Source organism: Lissotriton helveticus, chromosome 9 (genome assembly GCF_964261635.1).
Source record: "Lissotriton helveticus chromosome 9, aLisHel1.1, whole genome shotgun sequence".
Taxonomy (NCBI): domain Eukaryota; kingdom Metazoa; phylum Chordata; class Amphibia; order Caudata; family Salamandridae; genus Lissotriton; species Lissotriton helveticus.
In genome coordinates, this window is record NC_136070.1 from 643941106 (window position 1) to 643969020 (window position 27915).

Below are 27915 nucleotides of genomic sequence, written 5' to 3' on the forward strand. Positions count from 1 at the left end.
TACCCGAATACCATCGCCTTAAAACTCCCTAATAGCCACGTGAGGCCTAACATCGAAACACTTCTAAGTCAAAATAACATCTTAATGGATAGACTAAACGGCTATTCACTTAGGTGGGAAAAAGTGGATCCGCTGGCCATCACAACAAGCCTGGTTACAAACCTTAGGCAAGCGTTTGCAAATTGTCTTGACCAAGCAACTACTAGTGAGGGAATAATGGCTAATTTTTCTAAAATGATAGCATCAATTAGGGAAATCCTTTTTGTAAACATGAAATCAGGTAAAACCAGAATCAAGGGATGGTTCGACAGTTCCTGCACAAAAGCACATTAGAACTTAAAAATAGCCTTAAACAAAAAAGATAGAATCCCAAAGGACATCGCAGCTCTTAGAAAGGCATATAATCAGGCCCTAAAATCCAGGAAGACTACTCTTAAACATGATCTCTGGATACAACTCCACAGAACCAGTACTATGAGGGATAGCGCCGCCTTTTGGAAGGTTGTGAAGTCCCCTTTCTTATTAGATGCAACGGCTAACCCCAGCATCGATGTCGCGATTGATGAACACCTGTGGGTTGAGTATTTTGAGCGGATTTTCAGCCTTCCCTCAACCACAAATCGACCAATTCCAGCGGGGTCAGCTCAATCAAACTTTTAGTTGCCTATCTATATCACACACGAGGAGGTGGAACTCGCCCTAAAGGCCAGTAAAACCGTCAAGGCGCCGGGACCCGACGGGGTTCCAATCGATCTCTTCAAGTTCAACACGGATCTTTGGTCGCCAATTTTAACCAGGGTTCTCCAAGCATCATGTGACCTGGGACTTATTGAATCATGGTCCCAGTCAATCCTCGTTCCTATTTTTAAAAAAGGGGAACGTCAATCGGCATCCTGCTATCGGCCTATTTCCCTCTTGGATTCACTGGGGAAAGTGGCCAGTCGTATTGATAGAGCGCGCGGGTCACCCGACCAATAATTTCGCCACTTCCGGCTTCGGGCCCATATATTTCAAATCACCATATACATTGATCGGATGACCTCACGGTCTACTATCAATAATTTGTGAGTCCCTTTCGTTATTCTTCAGAGTACCCGACTTACCATCCACCGACGCGGGTACCTATGACCACAATGGATCAGGGAGCTAGCTGTAAAAGGAAAGGCAGCAAAATACAAACCCAACAAATAACATTCAATAATCTTTGTAAAATGACCACGGACAACTGGAAGTTTTAAAGTCTTTATCTAATTTAGTAAAATTCAGAAATCATCAAATTCACAGTAATTAAGCAATCGATAATCAGAATAACAGAAAGTACATAGCTGAATAGCAAATAAGTCAGTGCAACCATTTATAAACTAATGGAACCAGGACACACTTAAAATGAAGGATCAGGAATTAGAACGTTTTAAGATGAATCACTAAAGATGGGAAGGGCTTTGATTAGGACTAGTATTCTAGAGTTATCTCAGAGAAAAATGAGACAGGAGTTCGGGACATTTATATCTATAGGAGAGTCTATGAAGAGAGACACGCTATGCTTTAAGGCAAAAGTTCTTTAGACAGTTTAAGTAAGGAGGTTCTAGACCATATCAGGAAATGACAAACTGCAATGCAAAATATAATTTCTAACAGGTAGGGTAACATAGGAACACGTTACGAAACAAATGCAAATGACTTTATGATTCAATGGTTGCGGCAAAGCATGGAAAATTTACATATGCAAAGGTATGTCTTTATTGAAGCAAAAGACAGAAATTCAGAAAGGTGCAAGATTCAGAGTTTTCAGAGTGATATTTACCTAGACTGGTGTGAAAACCAAACCCTGGCCACGGGTCAGTTAAGGACAGGAACCCCTCAAGGAAGGATACCCCTCGATGGACAGCAGGTGCAGAATGGACACCCAGGACAGGACAGGAAGACCAGATTAGGATCAGGACAGGACCCTCAGGACAGGAACCCTCAGGACAGGACCAGCACCCGCAGTTCGGAAGCAACGCCTGCGCTCCACCCTCTCTGCAGCTATCGATCAAGACCCCGATTGGGTCAGCGAACTCCCAGCAAAGTGCTCCGCCAGCACTTTAAGGTTTAGTAAAACCTTAGTCTATGGTCAATTTCGGACAGAGTGCTCCGCAGTACTCTGTATCTTCAGTCACCTATTGAGTGCGTTGGGTCAGTGACAGGTCAGCTAAACCAGACAAGTCGGACGTTTTCCCTAGGTGAACCCAGGGTAGATATACTGTTTTGGGACGGTGTACCACCCCCCAATGTTGCAAAGTGTCAGAATCCCTCAATTTGGATTGGTCCTAAGGTAGGGTTTGGGTAACACACCAATCAGAATAGACTATTTGGAGGCCTACTTTGCATCTCTGGGTACCGCCTAGCGAGATTGGGGTTCCCATGGGAAGCTGTACAGCAAAACAATAGCGCAACACACAATGTATCATATAAGGAGCAACTTTCTCCGTTCTCGTAGGGCAGAGGTGGCTTTCCCATGAGCATCTTGACTGTGGCTGCCAGCTGGCTGAGTTCCACTGTCCAATGTTGCCACCTTTCAGTGCACCACGAGTATGCGCAGAAGGGACCTTCAATATGGCTCCCAACCGCTTCGGACCCCCATTTCCCGCAGTACATGAAAAGTAAGCGAGAACAAATTAAAACATAGAAATAAATGTATGTAAACACATCATTGGTTTTGTACTTTAAACTTATCATTATAAAAATATACTATGCAGTTTAAATGTTAGCAACATATACACTGTCACAAGAGCATCACCACGTTATTCACGAAAGCTGTGTATTACGCATGCGCACCCTTTCCCACCAAACTTATAACTACGTCAGGTCACGTGAGTGTGACTGACGCATGCGCAGAAGCAATTTTCCAAGCGGTGGCCATGTTTTAGAGACATGGATTAGTTGTATTAGAAATACACATACGCAAGCTTCCTCTACTTCGTTCGAATATAAAAATAAAAGATTAGTAAGACGTACAAATTTTATTAATTGATTACACACGGGCGAGGTTCATGACTCGAGCAAGTCGCGATGCGAAGCTTGCTCTATCAATCCCCTCTTTGATGATATTTACTATCATCACAAAAATAATGGAACCAGATGCCAACTTCTCACACCTTATACAACTCTATCTCTTCCAACAAGCGATTCAGCTTCTCTTTCTCATTTTTGGTAGGGTGAGAATTTTTCACCTTTTTGTATATCTGATTATTCATTTCTTCTAATTCAAGCTCATCCACACTTCGTTTCACTCCTCTGGCATTCACTTGATGCTTTCTGGTGTGCTTACGGCATTTGCAACAGACAAATATGAAAAATAGGATAAGACCTATAATTCCAATTGGCATCAGTACCTTGAACAATAAGCTTTTACCTAAGCTAGCAAGCCAATGACCTACATTTGAGAGACCATCTACCAGTCTCTTCCAGGCACTGTCAACCTCGAGTGGTTTGAGTTCCTTTTCCAAATTAGTAATGTTTTTCACATATCTTTTGAGCTGCACACTTTTGTCCGGAATATAAGTGCAACAATGTTGCGCCTTCAACATCCGGCAGTCTCCGCCCTCTTTTGCTAATAAGGTGTCAAGAGCAAGTCTGTTCTGCAAAACCATTGATCTGATCGCAACCATTTCGGTATTGACCAGCAGAAATCCATGAGCTGTGTCTGTAGACAACACATCCACTATTGTGGACAATTTGCAAATTCTGTGAGTGTTCAGAACCACTCCCACTCCAGGTATCAGTGCACTGAAAATACTACCCATTATTTCACCTACGCTTTCTCTTTTACTACGCACTAAGCCATTAGTATTTTCACTGCTTCCAGCAACTTCATTCACGTGGTATATTTTCGGGAAGACAATGCCAAAGTAGCAGCTTCCATACCAGTGATCCGGCAATTTGAAATAAGCCTTGTCTCCACATATATAATAGATTCCAGGAAACACAGGCTCTGACCCATTTTTGAAACCCCATCCTCCAATTACCTTGTAATTATGTTCACATTCACTGGAACCAATGAAAATGTTATTATAATAGCTAGTCTTCTCGCGGTGAAGACATAGCTTTCCTTTCCTTTCAAAATCCAGCAACAGAGCAGGTCCCGCCCCACCATTTGAGGTGCCTTCCATGTTCTCAGCCCATTTTGGCGTTTTCTGTCTTTCGTCATCTGCCTTTCTTTGTATTTTTATTCTCCTCTTCTCTGCCATGTTCAGGAACATCTTTTCCTGCTCACGCAAAGAACAGGTCGAGTTATCTCTGTGTGCGTCACCTATGTCGATATTACCTATAGTCAGAAAGTATTCGCCCATGTAGCGAGTAACGTCACTTTTAGTATGTACAGGATTCAGGTTCCCACATATAGGAAGTTCAGAAAAGATCACGTCATTGTTAGAGTAATAGTACTGTAACGGTCCTCTTTTGTAAAATAAGCTTGCTAAAATGCTACAGGATATTCCGTATGTCAGGGGCAGGTGATGGTATGTCACGCCTTCAGCTACAGAGGTAGGTAGCTTCATGCAGACATAGCAATCCTCAATTTCCATTGTCTCTACATAGTGTATTAACAAGTTTGCGAAAACATTTAAATGTGTCTTATTCTTAACTCCATGATAATGTAGTCCTCCCTCATCTGATGCTTCTAGGTCTCGTTTTGTTTGTTTGAGTGCTCTCTCATGTCTTGCTACACTCTGTGTTGTCAGTTCCTCATTGTCAGTATTTACAATCTCAGTAGGGTCAACATTAGTGTTTTTGCTCACCGCAAAAGGAATGAACACTGTTAGTCCTATCCAAACTAATATCACTATAATTATACTACATACACATACCTTGCAGCATGTTTTGCAACAACTGCGACTAGGTCTACCATTCACGTTTGAATCAGACATTTTGGCTCAGAAGAAGTTTCTCGACCCCTCTTTGTGTCTTTACACGAGTAGCTTACTTTGTGCAATTTCACGGTGGCTCGTCTTCTTCTTCGGCAGAGTACTCGGCGACTGGTTCTCCGTCGCTTTCGTCAGTTATATCAAGATCCTCAAATTCTTCCAACACGAGCGTCCATTCAGGAGACTTGTACTTTTTGTTTTGTCTTTTTATTCGATCGCTCCTTCTTTTGGAAGTGTCTTCTGGTTGCTCTGCTATGCGAGAACTTCTTCTTTCTTCTGCACGTTTTTCTTCTACCGTTTTTATCCTCAGTCTCAATTTCTTTATGAATCCAGGCTCAATGTGCTTTCTTTTCTTAAGTCTTTTAGTTGGCACTGGGACTTCGTTTTCTTCTCTTGCCCTTTTATTTTCATTAGTCTGTGGCAATTCTGCTTCTTCTTCTTCCCTTCCTATCTCACTAGTTCCAGGGCTTGCATCTATTTCTTCTGCCTGGTTACTAATCTGGCCTTGTTCAGGAGAATTTTGTGTTTGCTTTTCAAATGTCTCTGTTTCTGTGTCCTGAACACGTTCTTCTAATCCTATCTGATCCTGTTCGAGCACTTCGATCCCTTGATTTTCTTCTGCTCGAACTATTACACTATGTCTAGTCTGTCCCTTTTCGACATCAGGAGTCAGTGGAGGTGTATCAATTATTTGCTCAGTCCCTGTCTGACCTTCTCCTTCCTCAGTTTTGACGTGAATGTCAATAGTCTGAGGTTCTTCGCCTGTGCCTTGCTTTTCCTCTCTATTCCACTCTCTACCTTCCCAAATTCGTTCTCTTGTTCTGATTGGGTCTTCAATAAGGTCAATCAAGGGTATCCACTCATCTGGCCATATGCTCGGCAGCTCGTCATCAGCTACTTCTGGACCAACTTCTGCAACCCCTCAGCAGGCTGGACTCTTGGTAGCTCGTCATCAACTACCCTTGGACCAACGTCTGCGGACCCCTCAGCTTGACTGGTACTGGGCTGTACGTCGTCAGTTACTTCTGGTCTTGCTTCTGCAGGCCCCTCTGCTGGACGGCCTTCTTCGCCAGGCTCCTTGTCGGGTAGTACCTTCTGGGTGTGGCTGGCGTGGATCCAATGGGGAACACCTGCACACTTCACTGCTGTGGTCGTTACCAGGATTACTTGGCGCTTCTGTCCCCACCTTGGTTCCAGGCAGCTCGACCGAGTATGCTTCTTGATTTTGACCCAGTCCCCTGGAACCAGTTTGTGGAGAGGAGTCGTTGGATTGGCGACTGCGTCTTTTCCGATCTGGCGAGAGATATAACGCACTTGGTCACCTAATCTCTTGCAGTATTCAAGCACCAAATAATCAGTAATACTCAATAGTTTGCTTCCTGGTACCCACGCTTGTCTCATTACTCTTCCCATCAGGATTTCATGGGGGCTCAGGCCGGTCTTCCGGTCTGGAATACTTCGGAGTCCCATCAGAACCAGAGGCAGGGCCTTTACCCAGGTCATGCCAGATGCATCACACAATTTCGCTAGTCTTGTTTTGATAGTCCCGTTTATTTGTTCCACCACTCCAGAAGCCTCTGGATGATATGCACAGTGGAGTTTTTTCGAGATCCCAAATGCCTTACAGAGTTGGTCGATCACATCATTCTGAAAATGTCGGCCTCTATCTGATTCAATAGTGACTGGAACCCCGAATCTAGGTATCAGTTCTTTCAGTAAACACTTTGCTACTGTCAGTGCGTCACTTTGGGGAGTAGGGTAAGCTTCCACCCACTTTGAAAATAGGCAGACAATGACAAGGACATAACGTTTTCCCTCACAACGTGGCATGGTGATGAAATCAACCTGTATTCTCACAAAGGGACCCCCTGACCTCCCAATTTTCCCTAGTTCCACCACTGTTCTCTTGCCTGGATTCATCTGTTGACATGACAAGCACCTCTGGCAGAGGGACTCTGCTACTTTCCTGAACTTTTTGCTGTACCAAGTCTGTTGGAATACCAGAATCATGGCGTCCCTACCAATGTGTGATCCCTCATGTATCAGTCTAGCCATTGTGCCAAGCAAGTGTCTGGGTAACACAGGCATACCATTTGGGCCCAAGATGACACCATCCTCACGTCTTGGTCTACACCCTTCTTCCTTCCACTTCTCTCTCTTGCCAAGGTGCCGCCTGCTTTCATTCTCTCACTTCATCCCATGTAGGCACTTCTTCAAACACTCGAAGTTGGCAGCTGTTTCCGGGCCCCCCCCCGTTTTGGATTTATGATCAATCGATCCCTGGCGCATAATTGTGCCACTCGATCAGCAAAATCATTTCCCAAGGATACAGGGTCAAAGTCCTTCTTATGGGCAACACACTTGACCACTGCCAATTCTTTTGGTAATTGGATTGCCTCTAAAAGGTCTTGAACAACTTTTCCATTTCGAATAGGGGTACCTGATGAAGTCAGGAACTCCCTCTGTAGCCATAATTGGCCAAAGTCATGCACAACTCCAAAACAGTACTGACTGTCAGTATACACTGTTAGGCGTACGTTTTTCCCCAATTTGCAAGCTTTTATCATAGCGATCAATTCGGCTACTTGTGCAGACTTTACTTCAAATAAATAACCTGCTTCTTCAATTTTGGTTAAGGAGACTACCGCATAGGCAGCACTCAGGCCTCCTTGTTCATGTCTTAGGCATGAACCATCCACAAACAGTTCCTTGTAATGTATAAGCAAAGGTGTTTCTTTAATGTCTGGGCGTGGCTTTGTGCAAAATTCTGTTAAATCAATGCAGTTATGCTCATCTTCCTCCCCATCTTCCATATCCATTGAGTTGGGAAGCAGAGTGGCGGGGTTCAGGATGTTGCACCGGACAATGGTTATATTCGCAGCACCCACGCGAATCCTCTCGTATTTAGTCAGCCGACTAGGGGTGAGATACTGAGTTTTCGTTCTGGTTAGCAAAATTACCACTCCATGTGGAACATACACAGTTACAGGATGTCCCATGACAATGGATTCACTCTGCTCTAAACTTGTGCAAGTTGCAGCTACTGCTTTCAGACATCCTGGTAATCCAGCAGCCACTGGATCCAGGGTGGCAGAGAAATATGCCACAGGCCTTCTGGTTGTGCCATGTTCTTGGGTTAGGACTGACAATGCACAATTATCGCGAGTGTCACAGAACAGGGCAAATTCCTTGGAATAGTCTGGCATTCCCAATGCAGGGGCTGTACACAGACAATCTCGCAATTTTGTGAAGGCAGTTAAGCTTTCATCATCCCATTCTACGATATCCGGTGTTCCTCTCTTGGTCATTTTTATCAAGGGCCTAGCTAGGACTGCAAATCCCACAATCCATTGCCTGCAGTATCCTATCACTCCGAGGAACATTCTGACTTCTTTCTGAGTACGGGGTAACTGAATCTTTTGAATTATTCTCACTCTTTCTGACGTTACTTTCCTGATGCCTTTCTCTATCTGGTGCCCCAGATATTTTACTGATTTTGCACAGAACTGTAATTTTTCAGGGGCCACTTTATGTCCCTTCTCACTCAGGTGATTCAGTAGGGCAATGGTGTCAATCACACAATCTTTGTGACTTTTGGACGCCACCAAGAGGTCGTCAATGTATTGCACCAAGACAGAATTTCCAGGTAAGACCAAAGTTTCGAAGCATTTTTTCAAGATCTGATTAAAGATAGAGGGGCTCTCTGTGTACCCCTGGGGGACCCTGTTCCAGACATACACGTGACTGTTGAAGGCAAATGAGAAAATAAATTTTCTGTCTGGATGCAAGGGAATGGAAAAGAATGCATGACATAGGTCTATCACAGTGAACCACTCAGCATCCCAGGGAATCTGGTACAGAATCACTGCTGGGTTTGGCACAATAGGACAACAAGGAACCACTATTTTGTTTACCTTTCTTAGGTCTTGCACTACTCTGTACTTGCCACTAGGCTTTTTGATGCCCATAATCGGTGAGTTGCATGGGCTACTCATTACTTCCTGTATGATGTTTCCTTCTAGCAATTTCTGTATTTCCAGGGCAACCCCTGCTCTCACTTCTGCATTCATTCTGTAGGGTTTAGTATTAGGGTATACTGCATTGTCCTTTATTGCTATCTGTATGGGGTCTACGTTTTTCATTAATCCTACATCTTTTCCGGTAAAGTCCCATACCTCTGGCTTCACTGTTTCTTGGAGTTCTTTGGGCAAATCCTGCATAGTCATTCGTTTAATTTCTGAGTCGGGTCTGATTAACATTAATTTATAAATGCCATCTTCATCTGGGGTCTGAATTTCAACACCCTTTGGTGTGCAAAAGATGGTACAGTTCATTTTGCACAGCAAATCACGTCCCAGTAAGTTCACTGGACTGGTGTCACAAACGACAAATCTATGCATTTCTTTAAAGTTTCCAATTGAGATCTCCATGGGCTCGGTAACAGGAGTACTAATCAGTTGATTAGATACCCCCACTACTTGGATTGCTTCTCCCGAGAGGGGTAGGTTTGGAACGTCCACTGTTCTTACAGTAGAACGGGTAGCGCCAGTGTCCAACAGAAAAGTGACATCATTTCCGTCAACCTTTCCTTCAATGTATGGCCCTGACTGGTCTACCGGCAAGGAGGCGCCAAGTACGCACTCCTCGTCCTCCCCTCTCAGGCCCCGTCAGTACTGGTCATCACAAAGGAAGGTATCATTTAGTAAATACTGCGAAGTTGCTGTATTTCTGTTCTCATTGCTTCCCCAGACTTCTACGTCATCACCCTGCGTTGATTTTCCCTTAAATACTTGCTTTGGTGCTCGGGGCAACTGAATCGTTTTTACCTGTGGTTGGGTCTTTCTTGGTCTTTCATTCTGCGTCTGTGGAGTTAAATCAGGTGTTTTGGAGTTATCATCCGGCAAATAGGGACACTCGTCTCGCCAGTGTCCAATTTCTCCGCACTGGTGGCAGAGAAATTTCTTCTTAGCCTCCTCCCTGCTCATTTTGGGCCGGGGCTTTCCTCCACCCCCACCCCCAGGACCTTGGTTCTGAGTAGATTTAGCCATTTTATTCAATTGTTTTTCCTGCTGTTCTGCGAGCTTCACTTGAGCCCACATAACCTTCTCCTTGAGAGCCTTTTTCTTTTCTGCCATCTCGTCCTCACAGTACTTTGCGTACCGTAGGACCTCATCCATCTTTTTAGTATGCCAACAGATTTTGTTATCTTTTATCCACTGACAAATTTCGGGTCTTAAACCATTTACAAACCTGTAAATAAAATGTGTCATATCCTTCATCTCGATGTTATCTATTCCACTGTATGTTTTGAACACCTGCAACAGCCTTTCATAAAAGGAGTGCACTGTCTCGTCTCTTTCCTGCGTGGTTCTATCTATCTTGGTCCAATCAGTTTCCTTTGCTGGCACTTTTAGTTTCAGATGCTGAATTACTTGTTCATATTTTCTCATCACTTCTTTCGATGGTTCCCCTGTTTTGCCATCTCTCGGGTATTCCTCACTTGGCCAAGCTATGGCTATTTTACACTCGGTCCACAGATCTACCGGGACCACAATGTCGAAAAACCCATCCAGGTCTTTCCACAGGCATTTTTGCACCTTTACGAACCTTTCCACCTGCCTGTACCAGTCAACTGGCTTCTCGCGCAATTTCGGGAAATCGTTAGTAAAGGACACAATATCCTGTCTGGACCATGGAACGTGCACATACTTTCCACCTGGTACTTCGCACATAGGGCATAACTGTTCTGGTTTCTCAGTTTCCCTTAGAACAAATTCGGGAGTTGCCTGCCTAGACCTGGCCTCATCCTTTTTCTTGGCCCATCTGGCTTTCCACCTTTCCACATCTCCCCATTTTTCCAATACTGTCAATAGTTCTTTGACCTGTGCTTTCTTCCCCGACATATTCAAGTTTTCCAAATCTTTGTCTGAGAAATCTGCCCTGTATGGTTTTCGCAGCGGTTTCGATCTTGAAATATCTATTCCCATGCTAGCAGCAGTGTCTGTCAGTTTTTCATGAAGCACTCGGGTATTTCGAGTGAGACTCTTGCAGATAAACAGCATTTCGTCTTCAGAGTAGGTATTTAATCTGTCTAATCCTACGTTTCCTGCCATCAATTCCTCTATTTCTATTCTCAGCTTGTAGAGATCTAAAGGTTTCGTTGGGGACGCTTGTTTTTCAAATTCTTGACTCCATCTTTCGATTTCTTCAGGAGTCACCAATGTGACACTCTTCGTACCTGAGGTCGATTCCATCTGAATTTCCCTCGCGTTGAAAGGATTATCTCCTTTCGGTATGCTTTTTCCAGTCTTTCTAATGGGCAGATCTAGCAGTGAGACCTCCGACTCGCACTCACTTGTCTGGTCATCCACAATTAATGGTTCTGGTCTGGTCGGTGCAATGACAGGAGTAATTACGGGAGGTTTCGGACTTCCTTGACGGTCCCCATACAACGGAACCACCGGTCCGATTGTTACTGGGATTGTTAAGGCTTCAGGACTTGCATTTAGCTGTGACATCTTCTGTATTATCTCAGCTCTCTGATTTCCTAATGCTTCTCGTTCTTTTTCTTCTAATAACCTGTCCAAAGTGTTTCCATGTAACACCTGCGGGGTTAGAATGGGAGCATAACTCGGGGCAGTGGGATGTGTCTCACTTGGTCCTCTGCCATAATTAGGTTTCTGAAACAGACTTCCTGTGCCTAGAAATCTCTGATCTTCTTCATCCCAGGGCTGCAATCGTGGCATTCCTGAACTCAAGGACCTCACCTCACCTCCGTAGGGGGGAAGAGAGCAAAGATCTCCTTCACGTGAATATCCCGTCTCCCCGCCCATGGGTCTCCTGGGGTAAATACTTCTGGTTTCTAAGGGTCCTAGATTCTCAGTATAAGGAGGAATTAGATAATCCCCTCCTACACTTGCGGACCTGACCTCTTCCCTTTGTAGGGGTCTCCGGGGAATATCTTCTGCACTCGAAGGTCGGTGTCCCTCATTATAAGGAGACGGACTTCTCATGCATATGTCATCTAACAATTCGTCATCTGATTCTCCCAGGGGCCCCCAGTGTTTGGATTTCTCTGTCCTTTTTCCCCCCCCAGGAGGATCTTCTGCTGGCATCATGGGAAACAGTCCCTCAACAATCATGCTCTGTCTCCATTGTTTCATCTTTTTATCTTGGGTTTCTTGTTTCAGTTTTGGGTAATACTTTGTCAGCCCTTTGTCCATTCGGGGCTTTTCTCTTTGGAAAGCCTCAATCTCCCATTCCTCTAATGCCTCATACTGCGTTAGTCTCGGTCTGGGATGTAATTCATTCATTCGGGTTCTTAAATTGAATAGGATCCTACCATTAAAGGTACCTTCTAACGGAAAGGCCATTATTCCGTTGTTTTTTGTGTATTTCACCCAATTTTCTAACCACACACATGTATTGTACCCTCTGTCAAACATCATGAAAGAGGCGGGAGTATTTGGTGGTGGAATAACAATGCCCTCTCTAGTTTGAATCGGCTTGTCCTTTTTGAAGTAATTCTTTACCTTATTTACAAGGGAAATTTTTCGCTTATTTCCGTACATAATGCCTTATCTATTAGCCTTCCACTGATCCCTTTCAAAACCTAGGTTTCTTGGATCGGGTCTAGTCTCTGGAGTATACGAGTGCCACATACGATTTCTACGCTTAACTTTGTTTACAAAATTACCTCCAATCAGAATGCGTCTTGCAACTCCGTGCGACCAATGGGGTGCACGAGTTCAAATATTTTCGGCCAATGGGTGCGCGGCCTTTTCGCGAGACAGTTCTCACGCTTCGGCGCTCACCCCTCCTTCACAATTCCAGCCCCGCTACCCGCCTGCTGTTTCTACCAATCCCAGCGCGGCACAGAGTGACGTCAGAGACGCTTCGCGACTGACTCCCTCCCTTCACAAGGTAACGGAAACTTTCTTTCTTTCTAAAGTGCTAGTGCTTGGTTATTTTACAACGAATACACATTCGCCACAGTGCTCAAGTGTCTAGACAGAAAAGAGTTGTTTTACTGCAAGTAAACTACTTCCATTTACTTTTCACACGCTGCGGGTAGATCTCTTCCGCCTACCCTTCACTCTAGCATCAGTGAACCTGTTACTTCCTTAGACCCATCCACTCTTTCCGGGATATATCCGAGTCTAAGGTTTCCCAGCGGACCCCTTTGTTTTCACCCAAGCTCCGATGAACCTGCTACTCTTCCGATGTGACCCTTACTAGGTTACGCCACTATTGGAATTTTGCCAATGAACCTCGTTACTAACATTTATTCACACATGTATTCAGGAAAAGCCCTAGTTAGTGCTTCTGGTTCTACCTAACCTGCACCTAACTTTCCTTGAGCCTGCGACCTCAAGGCAAATGGATTCTATTCACCACTTTGCCATTCAATTCCCCGGGGAGTTCCGACAACACTTAACAAAACGTTTTACATACGCATGGATTAATACATATAACAATATAAGAACAAGAATAACAATTTTCAAACAATTCATAAATTTCAAAAGCAACACATTTCAAGAGAGTGATCAATTCCTCGAAACGGCCGCTCTTGTAGCAGCATCAATATACTAGCAGCTACCGACTTGACTTAGCCTAACTAGTCCTACCTAACCTTTAACTATTCCCTAACCATAACTCTGCTACCAGAAAATACTGATAGAGCGCGCGGGTCACCCGACCAATAATTTCGCCACTTCCGGCTTCGGGCCCATATATTTCAAATCACCATATACATTGATCGGATGACCTCACGGTCTACTATCAATAATTTGTGAGTCCCTTTCGTTATTCTTCAGAGTACCCGACTTACCATCCACCGACGCGGGTACCTATGACCACAATGGATCAGGGAGCTAGCTGTAAAAGGAAAGGCAGCAAAATACAAACCCAACAAATAACATTCAATAATCTTTGTAAAATGACCACGGACAACTGGAAGTTTTAAAGTCTTTATCTAATTTAGTAAAATTCAGAAATCATCAAATTCACAGTAATTAAGCAATCGATAATCAGAATAACAGAAAGTACATAGCTGAATAGCAAATAAGTCAGTGCAACCATTTATAAACTAATGGAACCAGGACACACTTAAAATGAAGGATCAGGAATTAGAACGTTTTAAGATGAATCACTAAAGATGGGATAGGCTTCGATTAGGACTAGTATTCTAGAATTATCTCAGAGAAAAATGAGACAGGAGTTCGGGACATTTATATCTATAGGAGAGTCTATGAAGAGAGACACGCTATGCTTTAAGGCAAAAGTTCTTTAGACAGTTTAAGTAAGGAGGTTCTAGACCATATCAGGAAATGACAAACTGCAATGCAAAATATAATTTCTAACAGGTAGGGTAACATAGGAACACGTTACGAAACAAATGCAAATGACTTTATGATTCAATGGTTGCGGCAAAGCATGGAAAATTTACATATGCAAAGGTATGTCTTTATTGAAGCAAAAGACAGAAATTCAGAAAGGTGCAAGATTCAGAGTTTTCAGAGTGATATTTACCTAGACTGGTGTGAAAACCAAACCCTGGCCACGGGTCAGTTAAGGACAGGAACCCCTCAAGGAAGGATACCCCTCGATGGACAGCTGGTGCAGAATGGACACCCAGGACAGGACAGGAAGACCAGATTAGGATCAGGACAGGACCCTCAGGACAGGAACCCTCAGGACAGGACCAGCACCCGTAGTTCGGAAGCAACGCCTGCGCTCCACCCTCTCTGCAGCTATCGATCAAGACCCCGATTGGGTCAGCGAACTCCCAGCAAAGTGCTCCGCCAGCACTTTAAGGTTTAGTAAAACCTTAGTCTATGGTCAATTTAGGACAGAGTGCTCCGCAGAACTCTGTATCTTCAGTCACCTATTGAGTGCGTTGGGTCAGTGACAGGTCAGCTAAACCAGACAAGTCGGACGTTTTCCCTAGGTGAACCCAGGGTAGATATACTGTTTTGGGACGGTGTACCACCCCCCAATGTTGCAAAGTGTCAGAATCCCTCAATTTGGATTGGTCCTAAGGTAGGGTTTGGGTAACACACCAATCAGAATAGACTATTTGGAGGCCTACTTTGCATCTCTGGGTACCGCCTAGCGAGATTGGGGTTCCCATGGGAAGCTGTACAGCAAACAATAGCGCAACACACAATGTATCATATAAGGAGCAACTTTCTCCGTTCTCGTAGGGCAGAGGTGGCTTTCCCATGAGCATCTTGACTGTGGCTGCCAGCTGGCTGAGTTCCACTGTCCAATGTTGCCACCTTTCAGTGCACCACGAGTATGCGCAGAAGGGACCTTCATTATGGCTCCCAACCGGTTCGGACCCCCATTTCCCGCAGTACATGAAAAGTAAGCGAGAACAAATTAAAACATAGAAATAAATGTATGTAAACACATCATTGGTTTTGTACTTTAAACTTATCATTATAAAAATATACTATGCAGTTTAAATGTTAGCAACATATACACTGTCACAAGAGCATCACCACGTTATTCACGAAAGCTGTGTATTACGCATGCGCACCCTTTCCCACCAAACTTATAACTACGTCAGGTCACGTGAGTGTGACTGACGCATGCGCAGAAGCAATTTTCCAAGCGGCGGCCATGTTTTAGAGACATGGATTAGTTGTATTAGAAATACACATACGCAAGCTTCCTCTACTTCGTTCGAATATAAAAATAAAAGATTAGTAAGACGTACAAATTTTATTAATTGATTACACACGGGCGAGGTTCATGACTCGAGCAAGTCGCGATGCGAAGCTTGCTCTATCAGTATCATCTTAGAGCGCCTTCAACATTGGGCCTCTGATAATAAATTTCTTTCCGACCTCCAATTTGCCTTCCGCGAGGGACTTGGAACTATAGAGCAAGCTCTTAATTTATCCTTACTGACGGGGAAATATGTAAATGCTAAGGGGGGGCCTTTATATGGCATACATTGACCTTTCTGCAGCATTTGACTGCATCAACCATAGCAAGCTGTGGTCTATTTTGGCAGACATGGGAATAGAAACTTTCCTTATTAAGTTTCTGCGCGAACTATATACAGATGCCACAGCCAGAGTCAGATACGGCACAGGGGGCGAGCAAACAGAGTCGTTCAGAGTGGAGCGAGGAGTAAGACAGGGCTGTGTCCTGGCCCCGTTTCTATTTAACTTATATACCAACGGCTTGGAAAAGGCCATGCTGACGGGTTGCCAAGACCTCCCCTTAATAAACACCCGCCCAATTCCGGTCCTGCTCTATGCGGACGACACTGTAATTCTAGCTCGCACCCCTATGGAATTACAGCGTGCTCTCGAGAAATATTACATCTTCATGGCCAACCTCGACATCAAGGTTAACATTAAGAAAACTTTGTAATGTCCTCAGGGTCGAGGATTAAGAACATCAAGCCCATATATATCGATGCACAAAAACTAGAGAGCACAACTACGTATCCATATTTGGGAATTACATTCGACCACAAATGCTCTTGGAATTATGCCACAGAATCCAGGAAACTCACCCTTATGAGAACAACTGCTGCCCTAGTAAAGTTCGCGAATAAATTAGGTAGACGGCCCACGGTAGAACTCCTAGAAATTTACAGGGCTAAATGTGTATCGAGTGCACTTTATGGGGCAGGAGTGTGGGGTTACGCCAAGGTCGAGGAGGTGCAAAAGGTGGAAAACACTTTCCTTCGATTCCTTCTGGCAGTCCCTCAGGGCACGTCTACCTATGCTTGTCACATGGAAGTGGGTCTGTCCTACCTAACAGATCTGATCAGGATTCAACCCCTTCTTCTGTGGCATCGCATATGGTTGTCTAGTGAAACAACTCTCTGCCGGGGGATCATAGAGGACTGTCTTTCCCTTGACATGGCCCTTAAGATCGGTTGGCTTGCTTACATCAGAAAATCCTTCAATGACCTTGGCATGATACAGTACTATCACTCCCCCTCCTCAATAGCTGTAATCCCGAGAAAGAAGTTTAAAAAAATTTGTCTGGCCCACTTAGAATCTCTTCGGGTTGCTAGCGAGGTTTCAAAAGTTTCAGTGCAGCACTCACTAGTAATCCAAACATCATCCACGATCCAGCCCTATTTAACGTACAACCTTACGGGCTATGAAAGATTCTTGTTAACCAGATTCAGTCTTAATATCTTCCATCATCTGGTTACTTTTCCTAAGATCAACACCTGGACAAAACCCCTTCAGGCTTGTCCCTGTGATGACAGCTCTCCCCAATCGACGATCCACATAATACTGTTCTGCAGATTCTATCAGGAACTAAGGTACCACTGGCTTTTGCCAATCCTTAAAGTAATGGGTCTGCGTAGGTGCCGTCCAGCTCTCCTTGCCCTCCAATTTCTTGACGCTGAACCTTTTGCCAGACTAGTACTAACATTTCTGAAATTAACCATTAAGCACAGGCAGAACTTAGGCTGAACCATCTTTGCATTTCCCTAGATTAGCGCCCTCTCGTGACTATCAATACTCCAACTTGCTGTGCTCTATGCCAGTCTTTCCCAGTTTTAGGGTTGCTGTCATTTGTTTTTAGCGTTTTATATATTCCTATTGAATTTTTCCTCGATACCTATCAGAATTGGAGCAATTCATCTGATTGCTCTTTCACGGGTAAAATGGAATATAGTGCGAATACACGGTGTAACCTGTGAACTCGTTATTTTTTTTAGTTTTTTTTTTTTATTCCTTTGGCCATCCCCTTTTAACAAGTTTTATTGTGATTTTACTGGGATTTTTGTATATGAAATATATTGTGCTTTTATGGTTGTTTTGCTTACAACCGAATAAAGCTTGATTTGATTTGATTTTGATTTGATTTGAGTTTAAACTTCCCACACTAAGGCCGAAGTATGTCTACGGCAGAATTATACTCAACTTCTGTGAGAGTGGTTCCTTCTAAACACAGAGGACCTCGTCCAGTGAAACGGTCCAGTAAGGGAGTGCGATAGTTTGCCTGTCTGGGCCCTAACCACAAAACAGTTCACTCCACTTGTATATATAACTCTAACCACTAGTATATGTAGTAGACCTTTGTACTTACTACCACTCCTATGTGATTTTAGAGTTTATCTGTTTGTATCTCTTCCTTGAGTGACTTTACAACTTGTACATTTGCAATGTTTCCATCCTTTCACTCCACTTGTATATTTGCAAAAGAAAAATCTGTTTGTATCTCTTATGTAACTCATGTAATCCAAAGTCCTTATCTAACGCAACTGGTTATTTTGTAAAGCGCTCTGACACCTTCAGGTAATTTTGTAAAGCGCTCTGACACCTTCAGGTAATGTTCGCGCTATATAAAATCGCATTAATAAATGAATAAATAAATCGTTCGCTCTTATGGTGCGGCTGTCAGTACCACGGTGACTCACTTGAAAGCGTCACCAGAGCGTCGGAGGAGGCACACCCAGGGCTCCCCTTGACCTATAACCTCAGCACGAGTGTTCTTCTGGTGCTAGCGTTGCCAACTGGCCAGTACGCTACAGAGGAGGTCTGTAAAACATATTTACAATAAAACCTTTGAAAAATGTATTTAAAGAAAAGATCACTCTATTCGTGTGTACTTAATAAATCGAACAAAGGCAGAATCGCCTTCCTAACAAGGAATAAAAGGCATTTTACACAAATTTGTATTCAAATGCCATCTCGCAGTCCCTCCAGAATCTCGGACACGAACAAATGGTCGTTAATCCGATTTACAAAAATAAGGTGTCAACTCTATCTGCAGCCACCCGTCTGCGACTAGTACGAAGCCAAATAATAAACACCCTTCCCTCTTCCCAAAAGAATACCATACCCCCCATTCCCCACCGCGATCACTTTAGATAGAATAAGACGAAGGATAGAGGTGTGGCCCAGTCGGGGATTTCTGTGTGGCTTTTCCAAACGACTTCATGCAAATAAAAGTGTGCAAGTACCGGAATGCAACACGATAAAGTACTGCGTGAGTCCTCTGGCCTCACGTGTGGGGCAGCGTGCCCCCCTCCCGTGTTCCTCGCGGGGAGCCTCGGCCTGTCACTCTGCGTGCACAGTCCAAACTTTCCTGCGCAGGCAGGGGAGCCCGTGAGCAGGCCCTGCCCTGCCTTGCTGCGCGGATTGGCAGGAGGCCGGCCCACTTCTCTTCTTCCCTTTAACCTCTTCGAGCCTCACAAGTGACAGGAAACCCGGCAGCCGGAGCGCGCTGCCAGAAGAAGCCCCAGAAAGCGAAAGAAACGCCCGGGTGAGGAAATAAATAAAGCAGGGCAAAGAGATCCATTTCATGGGGGTGCTCTCCGTGAAGAATGAAGTAACGCTGTGAGGAGGAAAGGAAGACTTGGCAGCTCCTCAGCACCTGGGGAGGGCAAACTTCTCTTTTTAAAGAGGCGGCATTTGCCAGAAAATATCAGCCAGATGAAGTGCGGGAGGGGTTATTGCGGATAAAGCTTGAATATCTGAAGTGTGCGTCGATTTAAGGCTGCGGTTAAATCATCGTGTCCTCTCTTCTTCAACAGGGCGCGTCGGTGACCCCGAAGGACAGCGGCGGAAGGGGGTCCCGGTGCTGTGGCGGAAGGGTCGGGGTGACCTTCGTGAAGAGCCTGGAGTTGGCAATGGGCACCGTGCCCCAGCGGGGGCCAGGCATGGAGGGCGCGTGCTGAACGGGCGCTCCGGCAGCCGGGGGCTCCACGCCGCTTGGGACGTGGGTGACATTTGTGGTGGTCGGTGACAAAGAGGAGTGCCCTGCAGACCAGATAAAATGACTTCGGTGTGGAAGCGGCTACAGCGGGTGGGCAAGCGGGCCTCTAAGTTCCAGTTCGTGGCCTCCTACCAGGAGCTGATGCTGGAGTGCAACAAGAAATGGTAGGTCTCGGGGTGTGGTAGTCGTGGGGGAGGGATATAGAAGTATATCTGTATGGAAGAATGTGAAGTTAAAGCGAACTGTGGGCAATGATCAGTGCTATCGACGTGATATTAATTAATATGCTTCGTTTTGTGGGTTTGTGTTGGCATGCAGCGCCTCGGTGCATGCAGCGCCTAGGTGCATGTAGCGCCTGGGTGTATGTAGCGCCTGGGTGCACGTAGCGCCTGGGTGCATGCACCACCTGGGTGCATGCTTATACTGTTGGGCCCTGAGTGGTGTAATCACAGGTGAATTTAAACCGCAGCAGAGTAAAATAAAAGCAGAATACACCTCAGCAATATCATAATGACGTAACCCAGGATTAATAAGCAAAGTATGGCACTGCACCACATGAGACAATGCAACATTGCATAACAGAATACCACCCAAGAACGCAAAACATGGCATAATACAGCATAGTTTCTATGGCAAATCCGTGACAGTAAATCAGAGCATTGCACGGATGCATAAAAGGCGCTAATGGCAGGCCATATGGTGACATAATACAGCGCAAACGCCTACATTGACCCAGCGTGATAGAGCATGACAGAACAGGTAGCAAATGTTAGCATAACAGCATGACGTAATATAGCAAAGTGTAACAAGGAACAGCCTGAAGTAAACATCGTAACAACAGAGTGTAACACAGCCTGCACACCATATCATAACATCCCTGCTGCAGATTAGCACACTGCGCCGTAGTGTTTGACATAGCGCCGCAGCCTAGAAAAGTATAGCGCATCTGAATACGCCCCTCCTTATTAACTGCGAGCAACTACCTCAGTAATGGACAAGGCCGGCACTGCAGGTCCAGTTCCAGGAAGTGATGCGTACTCCATTGGTTTCAGCCCTACAGTCGTTTGTTTCAGTTTTAATCGGAGCTTGTATTTTTCTCAACAGCTTTATGATGAAGGTATTTGGAAACGAGTACCTGGGTGTTATGTCAACACCAGGTGCGAGTAGTGGCATGCTGCCAGTCTGCGCCGGGAGTGGTCATTCAGGGGGATCTGTTTGACAGCACCTGCTGAGATGTGCTGGCACAGCCCCCTTGAAGTTGTGCGCCCCTTAAGAAATTTGTGTTTATGTGCTGTACAAAAACGCCCCGCCTGCCGACCTACTAACATCGAATAGAAAAGCTCCAAAAACAACTTTGTTGAGTAACGTTTTCCAGTAGCTGAATCGCCTACCTGTTTTTAGCGCTCTATAAAGCTGTGACTTGACCTGAAAAGAATCGCTGCCTTGTTGAGGAGTGAAGGCGCTGCCGCCATTAAAGTTCTGCAGAAGTGCAGGCGGCGTCCAGTGAAAAGTGCCATATTAGCGGTCACTATTCCGTCTGTTTAAAAACGAATTCTGCATTTAGTGAGAATTTTCGGTCCTTTGGGAACCGTGTTCACAAACTCCAGGGTCTTGGTATTATGTTAGCGATACTTCCATTGCTCAAAATAAAAGTGTGGGTGTCCAGTAACCAACATATTTACTGTGCTCCAAAAAATATTATTATGGAAGTACTAAAGTGAGACAAAACACTGCCTCTATTATACATTAAAAAACAAAACATTCAACTTGAATCGAGTTTTCACAAAACTATAAACACACCAGCTAAATGTGCAAGTGGGAATATGGAAAGGGGTGGTGGAGGGCTGTTTGGAAATGTGTTTGTATGTAGGTCAATTATATTATTAATATTTGTGTCCAGCTGTGTGAAACGGGAAGTTTAGGAGAGGGGAAGAGGGTAGGAGTCAAGAGTTTTTCTATTTCAGGAAGTATTTCTGGGCAGGCCTCTTCTGTGCCCTGTGGACACCCCTGCAACTGGCAGGCATGTTGGATCCACCCTTCCGCCTGCTGAGTCAGTCAAGTCCTGTGCTTGCTCTCTTCACTGAAATACTGTGGCTACTACACAGAAAACCCTCTAAATACAGGGCAGCGCTAGGCATGGGCAGTGTGGGCAGCAGTCTACGAGCATGCGGCCCCACACAATTGCAACACACCACCGGTCCTCATGTACCCCTGCCGATCCAATTGAAAGAAAGGTGTCTCTTTGCAGTTGGGCTCACAGGAGCCCCTCCATGGGAGTCTCAGGGATGGTATGGGTAGGCCTAGGGCAGGGGGACACTTCCAATCTTGTCCCAGTTGCAAGAGACACATTTTGAAGGTTTGCCCTGCAATCACGCCTCCTGCCTGGCTGCCCATTCAGAGACACTATAGGACACCCTTTGTCCAGCACTTTAGCACCCCCACAGTTTTAACTCTCAGCCCCCAAGCAATTCTCACACCTTCAGCCCTATATGAGCTGTAAAAGATGTGCTTGTAGGTGGGTGAGAGGAGGAGCTTTGGCCCAGGAGAAGTCTCCACAAAGCATCTTCCGGAGCCCTGAAGGTGCCACTTTGAAAATTAGAGGGCCTGGCACATTCCCCTTCGCCTGGTGCCCCAAAAATCCCAGAACCGGCCCTGTCGAAATATCCTAGAGAGAGAAGAACAGGAGTGCTTTCCGCTCAGTGTTTCTCAGCAGACAATAGGAGGAGACTGAGAAGCCAAGAGTGGAGCAAGAGGTCAACCTGTGAGGTTACTGGTGGTCCGAGGGTGCTTGGTTCCATGTTTACCAACCCTGGCATTTTGACCGATTGAAGTCCACAAATGAAAGGGCAGTCAATATTCGTGAAAGAGATCTTGTACAACATGGCCACTGAGCTCACCAAAACACCAAATACTTGAGGGTCTAATGAACGGTTTGGTGGTAATGGAAAAACCTCTAATTTCTGGAGGTGTATGTTGAATTTCCTGCACCATACTATTCAATTGAAGAACAGAGCATAAACCAGTAGATGTGGTACATAGGAATGTACGGTACCTTTACAGAAGACATGCTAGGATGTGTGGCCCAACCTTGGAAACCAAACTTTAAGCATACATGCCAATAGACCCGATTCAGGCGGGAGACTCTATATTATAGAAGCCAAAAATTACTTTATTTTTACTGTCTCCCGCCTGAAATTGACTTTGCTTCAATAGAAGTCAAAAGGGGAAATACAGTCTCCCGATTCTTTTTTAAAGATCTCCCACTTATCTCTCCCAAAATGTTGGCATGTATGTTTAAGGGTTTAGAATTGGCTTCAGTAGTTTAATCTGCCATTCTGGTCAACATTTTGGAATTCCTGGGCTTAACTCCTCTGGATTGTTACCATTAAGTTTGTTTGGACTAGTCCCCTCCTTTGATCCTCGAGCTATAACAGAATTTACATTTTAAGATGGACCACGTGAATCAGTCGATATTCAGGGACAAGCAACACAGGGAGACAGTTCGTTCTCACTCCTGGAACAGTTACTGAGGTGGCTTCCAGCAGCTACCACACGGACCCAGTGATTTTGAAGGTAATCGGGGGTGCTGTCTTAAAATAGGAATGACCCTGAAAAACAGTAATTTTAAATGAGTTGCCATTTCCTTTTATTCTTTTAGGAGGCAGTGATCGCAGACCAATCAAGTACAACAAGTACACCTCCCCTCAAGGGTTTGGGGGCAAAGCAGTTGTCCCCGCTCCTGACATTTGCTTTTTTAAGTAGAGCTAAATTAACTCTTGAAATTTTCCAGTGCTTTAACATAAGTATCTAGAGCATTCTCTCTCTGCAACAGCAAATAAATATATCAGGAAGTTGTGGGCTGCATCCTGATGAATGAATGGGCGGAGGACACCGCGGACCTGAAAGCGGTCTCCTGTCCTTCAGCTCTGCGGCAAGTCTTTGCAGCCTGGTGATCCATTTTACCCACCCTTTACCTGTGATTCTTAAAAAGAGAAATCATTTATTCCAGATTTGAAAGCTAAAATGTTTACTGCCTTAAAATTGATCCAAAAATCTAAAAAAACATTCAAAATATGCTAACTGTCCCTTGGAACTCACCAGAGAGAACATGTCCAACAAAGTCTTCCCACCTGCTAAACCTCCACTGAATAGATGGATTGAGTTTGAGACCTTATGCCTACTTCACTTTGGTCTTCCTCAAGGCCCGACTAGCTTATCGGACAACCAGGTAGTGCCCGAGGAGCTTTTCTGATAAGTTAGTGTGTGGGCCGGTTTTTTGAAGGCTTTTGGGCCTGTTTTGATGGTCTGCTGGGCTAGTTTGTACTGTTAATTTCCATGATGTTACCACAAGCATTGGCTGCAGCAGCCCCAAATGCTGGCATACCTTGCAAAACACCTATACAACGTGTCTGTACAAGTTCAAAACTGCCCTATTTGCAAATGTGGGCCACTTTTTTTTTAACTATCTGTTACACTAATGGGGCCACTTTTATTTTGGTGCCCAGGCCTATTTTCTGTCCTAGTCCGAACCTGGTCTTCCCTCTATAACAGGGATAAACTCCTCAAATATTTTCCTAACTTTTGGCTTTCGCCGCACCAAAGAATATAGCCTGTTTCCAAAAACAGACTTAGGGATCCCCAGCCCTTCAAGTCACGCTTTTTCCAGGGGCCAGCCACCACGACATGAGAAAATAAATTGTCATGTTCATTTCCGTTGAGCACAGAAGATTTGCCACTCAGTCTTTTTCTTGTAATCGGGTCTTGTGCTTTATAAAAACAATGCTGGACTGCAGCCTAGGGTGCAACAGGAAGAGAGCACAAGAATACCAGGAAAAATATCAAAACAATGGTTGTTCTTAGAGCGCATATGCCATTAGCAAATTCAGGACACAGAGGGCTTGGCTCATGTAAGCTTGGCTGCCTCACCAAGCCAATTATTAAGACACTCTGATCTTTCTAATCCCTTCTGCACACTTATTGTGTTTGTCCAAGCGGTGAGGAGCGTGCCAGAACATGCCTTGTCCAGGAGCTATAGTCTCGGCGACAGTTTACCAATGGAACAGGAGTCAAGGGCCTGAGCCTGAAAGACCTTCATGAATCCGCCATTTTGGGATAGTCTGCCTTTACTAGAGGTAGCTGGACCGCTATTGTGGGACAGAGCCAGACAGGGTCTGAAAATACAGAGATGGTTCCAGACGCCATTGTGTGACACACAGGCTGCAGGGGGGGCCTCAAGTGAGTTTATAGAAACAGTTTGGCCCCTGGTCCTCTGGCATCGCGGAACACAGTGGCTGTTAACGCCTTAAGGGCCTTAATTCGAGATAGCCTGGCCTTCCACAGCCGGCCATTGTGTGACACACAGACCACGAGGGCTTCAAGTGACCTTATCAGAGGTAGACTGGCCTCGCTCCAGACCGGCCGCCATTGTTAAGTGACAACAGTCTGTCAGGCCCTGAAGGGCCTTTATCAGAGAAGTGCCAACAGAGTAGCCACTCAGAGCCTCTTAGGCGTTATCGGCCATGATAAGCTGGCTCGGGCTGCCTCTGCAGGGAGTGCAGCAGGACTTTGGCCTTGCCATAAAACTGCGCACACCTGGCAGCAGAATGGGGCAGGGAAGAGCTTAGGAGTGGGGGGGGGATACCTGGGGTGAGAGCAAGAGTAAAGGGGAGTCTATGTGAGTAGGACAGCCGAGAGGGCGGCAGCCAGAGGCCGAGGGCAGGCTGCGAGGAACCAAGCGCGGGCATAGGACACATCTAAGGGATACCGGTCAGGCCCGAGGGGGAGAGCGGCGTCGGTGAGGGGAGGAGCGCGCGCGGCGGCCTCGTAGGACTAATATTGTATTAACTCCCACTGGTTCTCATAACACGCGCTCCCGCGCGCTGGCTCCGGATGCATCCGAGGGCCGAAAGGCCACGCGAGCCCGCTGAATGCCTTACAAGGGGCTGGACGGCTATAAATGGAACAATGCATCACCAGATGCCGGCCGGGCATCTCTCTGTAAATTATGCCACCAGGCCTCGCAGAGGCGGGGGAGGGGGGGGGCGCGGATATCCATCCAGGAAGTACGGAGTGTGAGGGTGTGGAAAGGGGAGCGGGGGTAAGGAAGTATCGAAGGGTTGCGAGGGCGGCACGAGGCGAGACGTGAAGATTGACGAGGAAACATGGAGTATTAAAAAGTGATACACAGAAAGCCATGGCGCATCAAAGGGTCACGCAGAAAGCCATGGCGAGTAAATACGCAGTGTGTGGCCTAATGACACGATGGGAGATACATGCCAGACCCTATTCAGGCGGGATACTATTTTTTAAGTCCAAAAGGGCTTTATTTACCACTGCCTGACTCCTAAAATCTCATCTTCAATGTAAGTCAGTCAGTGTGGAAAATAAGTTCCTGCAAATTTTCTTCTTCATAATCACCCTCTTACTATGTCCAACATGTTGGTATGTATTGGAGATTGCCACCACTGTGGGCGGACAGGTGGGTGTAAAGGGAGAGAGAGGGAAGAGGATTAAATATGGAATCCGAGAGTTGATGGAGAGGAAAGTGTTGGGAAGAAATGAGAGAGAAGAGATGCGTGGAATGGGAGAGAATGAGACCAAAGGATGAAGAGAATGAGGAGGGAGAGTATAGTAGACCGGGGAATAACGAGAAACTTGAATTTCCCCTACTGGTTAATATCCACACGGACATCTTTAAATTCTGGCAGCATGTCAAATAAAGTGACCGAAATGCCACCTGCTCTCGGGTTTTGAAAGACCTCGTAATATTATCCGAAAGGACCACTGTTGGAGAGTCTGAAATATTTAATATATTTTACATGTTTAACTTGGCAACACTTGGCTGAAGTGTCATGGTAACAAAGGATCATATAATGGATTGTACTGAATTAGGTGGAAGCAGTGTCCTACACATGGGCCACTGCATGTTGTTTTGTGTGGCTCTTGTCCCCACAGTGAATACATTCTTCCAGAACTTCTTCTGGGAATTCATGTCCAACTGGAATTCTGGTAATTCCTAATTGACACATTCCTTTGGACTTATCTCCATTCACGGAGTTCTGAAAATTACTTTGCCATTTGAATAACATTTTTGCAGTACTTTTTGGAGGTTCAACACATTTTGCTTGTGTTGCCGTACACATTTGTTGTTTGCTATCCATCTGCCATCTAAAAACTTTATTTCCTTATGGTCAGCAATATGTAAGTCAGAGCAGCTCATTCTTTTTAGTTGAAAAGTTGTTTCACAAGAAAAAGGGTAATGAACACTTCATGGGGTATTACTCTTCTCCCGGTCACTGAGTTGGCCACATTCCTCTGTGCGTTATGCATCCAGATCTCCTGTGAGGTATGACTTGCTTTCTGCAAAGCGTTGAATTTCTTTAGATGCTCAGCAGGGAAAAGCCAAACTTCCATACAAGTGCATCGTTAAAGTGTGCATATTTTTTCTCTTGCCATCAGCTAATTCCAGAATTGGGCCAGTAGGGCTGCTCCATGTTTATCCACTGTCTCCCGAGCATTTCACATGCACTGTTACCACGTGTTCAGCCATGCACGCCTATCAGCACCAATGGAGTGTTTCCTCTCTAGGACTTTGTGGAATTGGAATGAGTGATGGAAAAGTTATCAGCAGCTAGAGCTTCCTTCAGTGGTGACCTGGGGTGCCATTTGCTGTATATTTTTCTAAATGGAGGTGCAGGGCATTCTCAAGTAACTTTCCTTCCATCACTCTTTTCACTATTTTGCTTTCGCTTTTTCTTTTTGTGCTATATTTCTCTCTCCCTCATTCCTCTTGTGCTCCCTTTCATCCCTTTCTCTGTCACTTTGACCATCATTTGCTCTTTATTTCTCCATCTCTTTCTCTGGACCTCTTGCATTTTGAACTTAAGCTTTCTATGTCAGAAGCAATGAGGGTAGAAACATGGCTCACACAGGAGACAAGGTTGTGAATGGTAGGAGAAGGGGCAGCTGGTGGAGGGGGCTGTACTGGAGAACGATTCACACCACCACTTCTCCCATCTCTTTGGCCCCCCTGAACTAACTTGCAGTATTTGTATCTGTCTCTAGAGGACTCATTGTTGAGTTCATCTATAATCAAAACAACAAGAGAGAAAGGGCTACAACAAGATCGCTCCTGGACCCCCAAAGTAAACTATGTCAAAACAATTAAAGAGCGACACGCTACCCAATGTCTCCACCTTATAACCCACAATTAGACTATCGAAAGTAGGAAATCAAGGAGAAGAACAGTAGCAAAGCAAGACAAAAGCAAGAGAAAAATAGGAAGAATGTGTTCAAGATGGGAAAA

The 27915-nt window shown here is 45.1% G+C and overlaps 1 protein-coding gene across 7 annotated transcripts in view; it reads left to right on the plus strand.

The window, feature by feature from the left end:
* The first annotated feature begins 19021 nt into the window (after positions 1–19021).
* Positions 19022–27915, plus strand: part of EHBP1L1 (EH domain binding protein 1 like 1) — a 260212-nt gene continuing 251318 nt past the window's right edge. For 3 of the 7 annotated variants that reach the window (XM_078660724.1, XM_078660729.1, XM_078660730.1), the window contains exons 1-2: positions 19022–19157; positions 19429–19774. In XM_078660724.1, coding sequence (XP_078516850.1) covers positions 19671–19774 — 104 coding nt within the window. In that variant the 5' untranslated portion in view covers positions 19022–19157; positions 19429–19670. Of the gene's footprint in view, positions 19775–27915 lie in introns of all 7 variants that reach the window. The other 4 variants (XM_078660727.1, XM_078660726.1, XM_078660728.1 and 1 more) reach the window with 2 other exon arrangements.